At 35.0% G+C, this 12,068-nt stretch overlaps 1 protein-coding gene across 7 annotated transcripts in view; it reads left to right on the top strand.

The window, feature by feature from the left end:
- AK9 (adenylate kinase 9) overlaps positions 1-12,068 on the top strand; it is a 76,916-nt gene that overhangs the window by 19,708 nt on the left and 45,140 nt on the right. For all 7 annotated transcript variants that reach the window (XM_054629653.2, XM_077175187.1, XM_077175188.1 and 4 more), the window contains 4 exons: positions 490-623; positions 1,346-1,502; positions 4,025-4,133; positions 4,542-4,606. In XM_054629653.2, coding sequence (XP_054485628.2) covers positions 490-623; positions 1,346-1,502; positions 4,025-4,133; positions 4,542-4,606 — 465 coding nt within the window. The remainder of the gene's footprint in view (positions 1-489; positions 624-1,345; positions 1,503-4,024; positions 4,134-4,541; positions 4,607-12,068) is intronic.

The following is a 12,068-nucleotide window of genomic DNA, read 5'->3' as shown; positions in this document are numbered from 1 at the left end:
CAGCAATTAATAAGAAAATGTGGAAAAATATTCATGTTTTGCACATCATAGGGAATGCAGGCTATTTTATTGTTTAAAATACACTGCCTTGATCTAAAATTTGTATTGGTTGAAAAACTAGTTTGGTAAACCTTTTGATTTAGGAACTGAAGGGAAATCAAATAAATGGAAATTCTAGCGTGCTCTAAATGCCTGATTATTCTGGCACAGAAATGTCATTCTGTTTATATTGAAACAATATTTAGCTTAGAGGTGGAAAGTACTGTACAGTTAAAAATGTTGTGGTTTTGATACTGAGAGAGCAAACCAAGATTTTAGTTTATGAGACACATTCTACATCTGCATTCAGAACTGCTGTTTGTTTCTTTCTCAGAGCAATTGTGTATTGGTTAAAAATGTATGCTGTGCTGAAGTTATGATATAATGCTTTATTTAAATCCTGATTTCAAATTTCTCTGTGAAGTTCATTTAAAAAATCTATGGTGTTAGGGATACCAGAGATAACTGCTGACCACCCAGAAGTTCAAGCCATGGTAGAAGGAGCCATGAAAAGCATGTCGTTCTCTGACGATACAATGTTATCTCAAATGTACGCTGAAGCACTGGAGGAAGCTATTGCAGGGGTGAGACTACAAGTAGTATATAGCAAAGTACATTTTTCCTAAGAGGAACTTCTAACAGTTTATGCATTATCCATATACGTTCTTAGTTTTCCCATTTGAGAGATCAGTTTCATTTATATCACATAGCCCAAAAGCTTACATAGGATTGAGGAGACACTGAGGAAGATAATGAAAGAAAAATCTAATGAGGACTATTTTATTGTCCTTTATATATAATAAAAATATGTGTGTGCATGTGTATATATATATTCACACACTTATAGAGAAATTATTTCTGTCTTTCAAATTACCTGAGCTACAAATTGTTAACAGCTGGGAGAATTATCTGACAGATCATTGTCTGCTTGCTCTAATCTTATATTTGTAGTCACTATTAAAGAACTGAACACCAGATGTAAGAGTTTCAAAAGAATTGTTTATGAAGATCTATACAGGAATCCTTAAATGTTTTGAATTTGTTCAATAGTATGTAACTATTGAAACTGGAGTGTAAATTCTTTATAGGCAAGCTTAAAAAATCACTATGACATTAGTTTCTTCTTGTTTAAAATGTTTCTCTTTTCATTCAGACATACAAAGTTATAAATGTCTTACTTTTTATTGACCTGAAATGACAATAAGGAAAAACCATAGCATTTAGAAAGTAATTTTGTATTGTGCTGTCCTTTTTGTACAGCTCATTTAAGTCTTTTTATATTCCTGAATGTGACATTTTCTAACAGCTTATGAAGACTAACAAAGACAGGTTTCCTGGTGCTTCAGAAAGAGGAGGGTGGGTAGTGGATAACTACCCTCTGTCAGAAGACCACTGGTCAGCGTTATTAGCGAAAGGACTTCTACCTGACACGATTGTCTGTCTGAAGGATACACAAAAAGATGGTTAGTAAAGGCACCCTAATGCAACTTTATACTTTCTTTCTTTTTTTCTGTGTTGATATCTGTATATAAAACATACTTGTGAGAAAAACTAGTAGTTATGTCCCATTTATAAAGCTTCAGGGTCTGGAGAATGAATCATCCAGTGAATCAACAAGAGTACCACAATTTCTTACAATTTGGACTTAGGAAATTACACAGAATTTAAACCAGGAATACTTTGCTATAACAGCAAAGAAGATTTCTCCCATTTTAAATCAGTTTTCATTTTTCTCCTATTTACAACCAGCAGGAAATACCAGTAGACTCTTGTAGCATCAGATTTTTCTATTCTTGGCTGGCTGGCTGGCCACCACCTTGCAATGTGGCTCTTGGTCAAATTTCTCTGCCTTGGTTTGCCCATTTGCAAAATCAGGTTAGAGGTATGAAATTTCTCAGCTTGAGAGAAGAGGCAAGGGGGGAAATACTTGTATGCAGGGGTACCCTGTTCTCCATTCTGGGATCAAAAATAAACCCCAGTAATTTCCTACCCAGATGGATACAGTGGCTTCGTATCCATGAATTCAGAGTAAGGGATTTTTACTTTATTCTTTCCAGCCAAAAGGAAGATTGGCACCAAGCATCAATAACTGAACATATTCATGTACTGTTAAAAGTTTGTCAAATTGTGTCTTCGTGGATCATATTTGCTTGATTCATACCACACCACAAGTTTAATTGATCATTGGCAATGTTTGATCATTCCCTGTTCAACCCAGTCCATTATCAAAAAAATCTCTTTCAGTGGCAGAAACTTCCATTGAAGAAAGGCATGATGGCTCTATTCCCATATAGTTCAAGACAACTCATTAGGTGCCCAGCACTGGAATCAGTCCATAGATCTTCAAACCCTTGTCCCTGAATATAAAAATCAACCTGAGAAAAACAAGGTTACACAGTTTACTCAGAACAGATTTCTTATTTAAAAAACCCCAAATTTTCAGAAGTATGTCAACTGATCAGCAAATCATCCTCACGACTCAGGAATAGTACCTAAAGAACTTAGTCACATAGCTTTGTGAAATTTTGTAACTAAAAGTGTTTCAGGGTGACCAGAGCTCACACACAGATTAAATACTGGCTGAACATTTCTATGAGACAGCTCTAGATCCAGTGTTTGTCAGAAAACTGTATTTGCAGAAGCAGTCATTTAAGACTTCATCTCAGACACTTTTGGAAAGAACCTAGAGGCAAATTGCTTTTCCATGCCTCATCTTTGCTTCCCAGCCATTCCAAGCTTATTGAAAAGTTCATGAACCTTGTTTCTGGGACATAGTGCATTGTCCTTTCATACAACCACAAAAAGCATCTCCTTCCTGTAGTTGGCATATGGTAATGAAATGTCAATACTGTGTGCTAAATAATAAACATCAGGAGTCTACCTCTAGCCTGAACTGCAGGGAGAGCAGTGAGGTGGGAGAGATGCTTTCAGAATTATATTAAATTTCTCTTCACTTCTCAGAATTTAACAAATTAGTGAATTAGTTGGATAGAAGAAAAGGTTGTCTCTTTTCTGGTCAGTAACTACTTCTTTTTTTAAAAATATATTTTCTTTTTTATTTTTTGTTTTCTGAAGGGAAGAATTTGGGAATTCATAGCAGAGGCTTTCAAATTAAGGCCTCTCTAGAGCCTGCCTATTCTGTGCTTCCTTCCTGCAATATACACCTCTGCCATTTCCACTAGTTCTCAAATGAACCTCGCTCTGAATTACTTGCTCTAATATGAATAACCTATTTTATACTCTTGGTAGTATAAAAATTTGGCTGAAAATGTAGCTTTTTGCTTAGGGATACATTTCCTTGAATTTAGTTATTTTGTTTCACTTTATTCTTTTTATTTACACAATTGTGTTGACTCTTTACTTGATTCCCACTTGTTTCTGTCATTTAAATAATTATGTAGTTGTGAAGTTTACATTTTCACAGCATTTGAGTCATTACTTTGAAATCTGTTCCCTGACCTAGTCTAAGCTCTCATAAGTCCACTGATGAAAACAGGTTTCAGCACACAGCCATAAATAAATCTATTTGTCAAAATAAATAAATCAGTAGAGTTCCTAGTAGGAACAGCATACTCTTAATTTCTGCTAAACAGCTGCAGTAGTAGAGGTATGCACATTATTTATATTTTTATTTGAATGTTTTTCATTTGTTTCTTCATAGCATTCTTTGTGCACTTGCAAATAAAATAAATGGCAGAGTAACACATGATATATGAAAGTTTAAGACAAATCATTTCAGTTCTGTCTCCTTTTATAGCCTTCATAACCTTCCAATATTCCAGACTCAGTTTTTTAGGTGCTTTAAATTGAAAAAAGCTCTAAAATTGCATAAATCACCAGCGTCATAACAGTTCAGCGGTATATATACTTTTTGTTGACTTTAAAAGAAATCTGTCAACAATTTATTAATTGATATTCCTAAGACAATGACTTTAGTTTTATACAGACGCATTAAAGTCATTACTGTCATGCAATTGTGCTGCAGGAGCCTGTATACTGCGCAGAGCATATCTAGCAAGTAGGAATGAAAATAGTTCTAAGAGTTTGGAAGGACCAACACATGAAGCATTAGAAAAGAAAGAAGATGATGCAAGGTAAAATATTCCAAATATGTGAATGTATAAAATGAGCACAAGAAAATTCTAGCCTCAATTTGTGTTAAAGGTATCAGTGCATTTATCGCACAAATTAAGTAAAGCAGTACACTAAGACTAGTTATCATATACAGGAAATAATCCAATATCTGTTGTCTTTGAGGAATATTTCATTTATATCAGTACATATGGTGGCAGTAAAATCTCTTTGTAAATGCTTTTTCATTAGCCTTTCATTAGTCCAACCTTTTAATGCAATGAGACAAGAAAATTTTAGATAATAAAATACATATGATTTTTATTTTTTACAACCAAAATTATATTTCCACATCTTTACATTTAATATATCTGCAACTTGCTTTAGTAATATTTGTAATGGTCTTAAGATAAATAAACTTTTATTTACAGCGGAGGAATGGAAGAAACACTGACATCAGAGAAAGATCAGTCTCCAGCTGCTGCTGAGGAGAAAGGTTTGTATCATTTGACTTCTGATCTAATTATGTGTTTCAATCACTTAGTAGTTTGATTTTCCAGTTTTGATTTCCTTTTTTATATTCAGCATCAGGAAAATTGACTTTTTGTTACTCTCTTCACTGGTACTCTCTTCACACATTTCTTTGTGTCATTCCTCATGGATGTTGCAGAATAGAGATGGTTTCCATTAAATCAGCCAGCACTGTTGCAGTTTTCAATAAATCCAAAGGATGGGATTCTATCTCCTCTAGTAACTTTTCTAAGTGGGTTATTAACTGTCTTGAAACTACTCATCAAAAAATCTGTCGCTCTTTAAAAGTTACAAAGCATTGCTGGAACTTAGTCAATAGTTAATGAGAAAATCACAGCATTGTCTGATTTTCTGGTCTTCCTTCAGTAAGCTCAACCTGAAGTAATTAAAAGGGAATGGAAATCAGTTCATCAGTGTCTTTCTTAACATGCATTGGGAATTGCTCAATCTGATAGCAACACACATTATGAATTGCTGAATCTAGAAGCAGAGGTGAGGCTGTAGCAGCTCTGTGTCCCCAGGACCATGCAATGAGTCTGAGCATATATTCCCATTTCCCTGTCATCCTCTTCTTACTCTATTATCCATGCTAGTGGATCCAATCTACTTTGATCCTTCCTTCTTCTTGCCTTCTCAGAAAAGCTTCCTGATATTATAAATCTCCCACAATCCCAAACTGCTTTTCCCTAGGCACCCCCTAATGAATCTCATGCCCTGTAGGCAGTGATGCACTTCAGCCAGAGAGCTTCTTGGCTTCTTGGGGTGACCCATCTCAGTAAATTTCACACCCAGACAATGCCTTCATCATCATCTTCTAATGGCCCTGAGGGGTGTCAAGTCACAGTTGTATTTGTTGTGATTAAGTTTTGGAGGTTCACCTATCTGTCATTGTTTCTCCCCTCCTTTGTGCTTATGGACATCAGTCTTTAACAACATAACTTAACACTATAAAAACTAATGGAATTCTGTGTATTACATGAGGTTTCGCCTCTGGCAACAACATAAATAAAACATTTTGGATAAAGATGTTCTTACTTTATTGCTTTCTATATTGACAGAACCACTCTTTTTTGGTTTTTTTTGGTTTTTTTTTGGTTTTTTTTTTTTTGTTTGTTTTTTGTTTTTTTTTTTGTTTTTTTTTTTTGTTTTTTTTGTTTGTTTGGTTTTGGTTTTGGTTTTTTTTTGTTTTTTTTGTTTCCTGTAAGGATCCTACTTTATATCAGAATTGTGTTTTACTTAGTTTCCAGCAGAGCAATTATAATTGTCCTGGGCAGAAGTGAATAATCTATAAGGAGTGAGATTTTGGCAGCAGACCAGCTGTCACAAATGGGCTGGATTTTTGCACCTCAGATTCTGTCAGTTGGATTGAGACTTAGAGTTAGTTCCAGTTAGTTGTGATAGTATGGTCTCTTCAAGCTAGGTCTTACAAGCTCTCAGAAACCTATATCACACTTGAGATGGCTCAGCTGCCTCAGATGGCATCAAATTAGCAGGATGGCTTCTGTGGCAGTGTTGGAAACAGAAAAGTTTTAATAAAAGGCAAAATAACAAAGCTCTTTACAGAGAAAACCTGAGTTAGAGGTACACCTAACAAAAGCAATTACTTCCTTTGTTCTCTTCTTTTTCTAGTAAATTACTTAGGCAGGACTTTCTAGCTTCTATCCAATTAGCTATCCTTAAGTTTGAAGTAAAGTCCCCAAAGTCCTATGAGGTGTCTTTTTACCTAGTTGAGAAGAGAACTTCTAGGTTTTTTTCTTTTTAAAGAGGCAAAAGATAATTAGTCACAACATCAACAAAGGGCACATTCCTACATAGTTTCAATGGTTTGAACCTCAATAGTCCAAAAAGCTGCAGAGTTTTACTTCCCTCTTAGCCTCTTTAATCACTGCCTAGCTTCTTAGAAGAATGTTTCTGTCTGATTTGGATCAGCTGCCACAATGAATTACCATGAATAAATATCTGTCACTATATTAAGAACTAGACTGGGGACTTTGGAGTATTTTCTTTCTCTACTATACAGTCTCAAGATTTCCCATTCATAGCCTGAATTATCACCCAAGGCCTGGAGAGGAATTCCCACTTTCATTTTTTCTCATCAAGAATCTAGACTGCTATTGCCATTTTTCTTTCAAACACAACATACTGGTTTCAATACTAAATTACTATGGCCAGGCTTAAGTTCTGTATTACCAGTATGTCTCCCATATGTTCTCTTTCCTGACCTAGTCTGACATTTATTTTACATATTTATTTAAGATGCATTTATCATACATATTTACAAGGCCTAAGTTGTAAAGGTAGTATAAGATAGAATGAATAAGATAGCATGCTTTTATATTTTAATGAGGTAATATTTCACCTACTCTGAAAAAAAATACTGTAGCTTTCTAGGGTTTTTTTAATTGAATGTAAGCTTTTTTAAAAAATCCACATGATACCTTTTTATAGTTTCTAATAAAACACACAGCTTTTCTCCAAAGTGAATAAATCCTGTAGTATTAAACATAAAGGCTTCTACAAAGATACTTTGTCATTCTCATCTCAAATAACAAAGTTCATGGGAGTTTACAATATCTAAATAATGTTGATCTGAGTACCTCAAAACAACATAATAATGTCATGTGGTCTTAAGATATGTAAAGTCCTTGTTCAGAGAAAATCATGTTTTCCTACACCTGCATTTTATTTCAGAAATCAAACACTGACTCACCAAAACAATTCAGTCATGCTGCTCTTAGCCTGGCATCATTTTATTTCACATGTAGTGCCATCAGCACATTGACTGCAGCTTTTCTCCCATGTGACATATCTTTACAGCAATATAGATAAATGTTCACAGTTCACATGTTCCCAGTTTGTTAGGTTTTTATAATATATAGCAGTTAGAATATAAAAAAGATAGCTCAGAAAAAATACTTGAGAGCCCAAATCGTACTCTTTTGGTCTCTCATATATGGCATCCTATGGAAATGGCTCAAAGCTGCACCAGGAGAGGCTTAGATTGGGCATCAGGAAGTGTTTCTTTACTGAGAAGGTGGTCAAACACCAGAACAGGATTCCTGGAGATGTGACTGATGCCCCAAACCATTCAAGAAACATTTAGGAAATGCCACTAATAACATGCTTAAGCTTTTGGTCAGCCCTGAATTGCTCAGTTGATGAGCAGTAGATGATCATTGTAGGTCCCTTCCAACTGGAATAGTTCTATTCTATTCTATTCTATTCTATTCTATTCCATTTCATTCCATTCAAGTAGATGCACATTTTAATAACCACTATTTTTGTGATGTCAGTGGAATCTGGGATTGTTTCAGCACTGAAAATATTCAAGTTTATAAGATTGTCTGTGTTTAAAAGGAAAAAATGGTTCCAGTGATGAACAAGGTACTTCCACATGTCTTAATGAGAGTAAAAGTAACTGAAGAAGGAGAATTCATGTAAATCTAACAAATGTGTTTAAGTGAGTTAAGAAGCTAAGTTCAATGCTGAAATGTCTGCTAAAGATATAGAAATCAATTTATGTGGTAACTCTTGCTTGTAATGTCTCACTGAACATTATAGCCTCATATATTTTTTTCACGTCCTTTGACACAATTATTCTGGAGAGGTTTTATTCAGGAATTTATTTAAGCATTTTTGCAGAAGCTTTGCATGAGTATGACTGTATTTATACTAGGGGACAGCTATATCAATTCATGAGACTATCTTTCAGCTGTTGTAGAGGAGTTCTCAACTTCAGGTAGATCTGTGGGTTCACTCCAATCTTCCTGAAGTAATACTTGGCATATTCTTTTCCTGCCACATTTCTGCCAGAGATTACTTCCTTTCTATAGCAAACTCAACTGGAGCACACATGCTTATGCCTCAGTAGCTCAGGCTGGTGTGTTTGTACAACCCCATTTTCACTGATGTCTCTTCTGCTGCTCTTGCTATTTGGGCAGAAGTTCTTGGCAAATATAAATTGGCAGCTGGGCTCATAATTCCAGATGTCACCTCTCTTTTAAGATCATTATTAGTTATATGCTCTTTAATATTGAGTCCCAACTCTTTAATATTGATCTCCTTTCTCATTACAGATGGTGGAGTGTGGAATCAATACCCTTCTCTTGGGCTTTTATTCTATTTTCTTGCTTTTTTTTATTTTTATCATCATGTTAAATTCAGTAAGATATTTGAAACAAGAGCAAAAAATAATTAAACCTGTTCATGTTAGTGCATTTCCTATTTAGTCTTTGAAGAGAAATACTTCTTGGAATCAATTGTAATTATAACATTTACCAGGCAGATGATGTGTGCTCAGTCCTACAGCCTCTAAATATATCTCTTTTGTTTTTCTTGACAACTTGCATCCTGATTTGTGCTTTCTCCTACCTTTACCTGGAGGCTTTTCAGAGAGAGAGTTTGGACAAGGACAGTTTATTAAACTGGAGATGAGAGATTGCAAATTACTTATACTGCAAACTTCAAAGCAAGCTCTAGTGATATTACCTTCACAGTTTGTTCAGTGTCTGAGCAAAGCTGCATGATCTTCAAAGCCATTTTCTGCTGTGATTTATAAATCAGATGTGATAATTGCATTCTAATACCTGTAATCCCAGCATTTTAGGCAGAGAAATTTCAAAATTTGAAAACCAGAAAGGTTAAGAACAACTTCCTCAATTAAATCCCAAATACCTTCAGTTCTTAAATTTTTTTAGTCTCTCATTCAGATGAATAAAGGCTAAGGAATATTGGTGGAGAACAACTATGCAATGTTTTGAAGAAGAAAAAAGAACAAAAGTCTATGATTAGAGCTATCAGTCTTTCTGGAAGCTCTTGTCACTTTCTAAACATAAAAAGAGACAGGACATCCTCTTAATTTACTTCACTTAATGTCTGTCCATCTGTCCTCCTTGACCCTATCCCGTACCAGTCTTCTAAATTAAATAGTACCATAAGTTAATGAAAAGATATATGAAATCTTGTAACAGCTTTCTCTCAGCACTTTGAAGGCAACTCATCTTCAGTGGAGATGGTTGGCTTTAGTTTTTAAAATATACATTTTAGCTTTTATCTGCTAGAATTTTTAGAATATTTTAAAGAACAAACCAGAAATAGAAACCATTTTATTTTAATAGAAAGTTGTTGAATAAACATATTTTTATGCATTAGAAAGAATCAACTTTATCTGTAAACCACAGTTGTCTTTCCAATTAAAAAAATCAGTACATACAATATAAGTTTGTCTATTGAGCACATTTCACTGTAACGTGCTGAAGATTATTTGGCAGTGTATATTTATAAGTAAGAAGTGAAAAGTCTGTATAAACAAACTACAGTCTGTTTCAAAAAGACAACTGAAACTACATTCATAATGAAATACAGATCAGTTCCAAGAAATGAAAAGTGTCACTGTTATGGTATATTTTGCCTTTTTGTTTATTTTGCTAGTTAAGCTCTAATGAAGAAGACATGCTGGCTTCTGGTGTGTCTGTGTCAGCTTTGGCAGTGTTTCAATGAGGAGAAAAGAACTTTTTTATATTTTTTGTTGTTGCATATGGACAAAGGGAAGAAAAAGTTATAGATACTAAGATATTAAAGGCTCTCTTTCCCCAACAATTCACTTAGAGAATGTGGGGGCAGAAAGCCTTCAAGGATTGTTTGTCTCTATGGTAACAATGCTCAGTACAAGCACAGAACATGCAGAGCAAAAGAATATGAGAAATTGGCATATAGGCGTTCCCTATAAAAGCCCAAGATTTAAGGCTTTGGAGGATTTTTCCTATCACCATTGTGATAAGAAAATTAAATTAAGAACAGTACTGTTAGGTAGAAGGCCACCTCCTTAGACAGAAAGTTGTTTGCATTTTATATAATTTATTTTCAAACCACTGCTGTCTTTTCAGATATTTTTCTTGACTATGTTTTTACTTTTTCAAAAAATATCTTCTCACCATAAATAACCTTGCCAAGCAGAGTTATTTTATTTATATCTAATGGCAAAGGTACAGCTGCCTTACTTGGTCCCTGGTGAGACAAACTAAATGTCAGGGAGACAACATTTTTGTCATAATAAGGTTCAAATACCTGAACCAAAACCAAATGAGAGTTGTCTGATTTTTGGTCTGTCTGTTTTCACTGGGAAGATAAACCTTTTTTCTTCCGTTACTTCTCCCCTCTTTCTATGAGAAAGGTTCTCCAGTTCACTTAGACCTGGGTAATCTGTTTAAAAGTTCTGAAAGCATACAATAATAGCTGCTGGGTATGTTTTCTTAAGCAACAAAACCTTCTGCATACAGGTATTCTGTTGGAATTATGTGTCTAAAGTAGCAAAACAAAGCTGGAACACATGCTGGCCCATCCTTTGCTAATATATGGCCTGTCAGGAGAGGTAACATGAATTGTAAATGCATCTGAGATAAAGGTCATGGGAACTACTCTATTAAGTGGATTCATTGCCATGTTCAATATTCTGTCTCAGATGATGCCAAATGCTCATTTCAATCTCTTGTTCTGCTTGTATACTTCCAAAGTGTCATGACCTGCTGAGAACTGAGAGGTTTTTAAAGGGCTGGACTATAAGATGGGCTTTTGAAAGCCAGATCCAGCCAGCCCTCATCCCATCTTCCATGTGTTACTGCTGTGGATAGGGCTATGGTTCACAAGGCAGCACACGTGATTTCTGCAGTGTGACTGTGCCAGGGATAACATGTGCAAGCAGCAGTTAGTGTAACCCAGTTATTAATGTATCTTTTCCTTCTTTTCTTAAAATCTGTCTTCCTAAGGGAGTCATCATTACATACTGCATTAGAGCTGCCCAAATGTGAGCAGGTTTTACCTAGCTAAATCTGCTTCTCATTTGGAATATATCACTGCAGAATGCAATATAATTAATGGCACCATTTGCACATCTTTTAATGTACATAAAAAGGTATATTTATGTTCCTATTTAGACATGGTAAGAGGCAAAAATGTCATTGCATGGTATATATAATGACATATATAGAATGAATGTCTAGTTTAGTAAAATGCAAATGTTTGTAAGCCTGTTTAAGGGAAAACATTATTTCTAATTCAAGATCAAACCATTTGAAACGTGCAAGGTGTTTCTCCTTGCTGATATGCCCTTTTGCACATTGATTTATGTTTTTGCAGTTTGATTTATGTTTAAACTAATAATCAAATAAGAGGAAGGTTAGCTACTAAGGTGTCAGTCTAATAGTTGTGTTGTTCAAAATTAAAAAAAAATGGGGGGGAGATGTATTAAATAATGGTTGTTATAAAAGATCACAAAAATACTTGTCAAATTGCTTCTTTGTTAATAGTTTTGCAGTTTACCTTGGCTGTGCAATGGTATTGCTGGAGCAGGGGCTGACAGCCCTGAGGGCTGATAGGGGGTGCTGGGCTCTGGGCAGGTGGGGGGAGCCCCAGGGGCTGGGCAGGGACAT

This window comes from Agelaius phoeniceus, chromosome 3, assembly GCF_051311805.1.
Source record: "Agelaius phoeniceus isolate bAgePho1 chromosome 3, bAgePho1.hap1, whole genome shotgun sequence".
Lineage (NCBI taxonomy): Eukaryota > Metazoa > Chordata > Aves > Passeriformes > Icteridae > Agelaius > Agelaius phoeniceus.
This window is presented reverse-complemented; position numbering and strand designations above follow the sequence as displayed.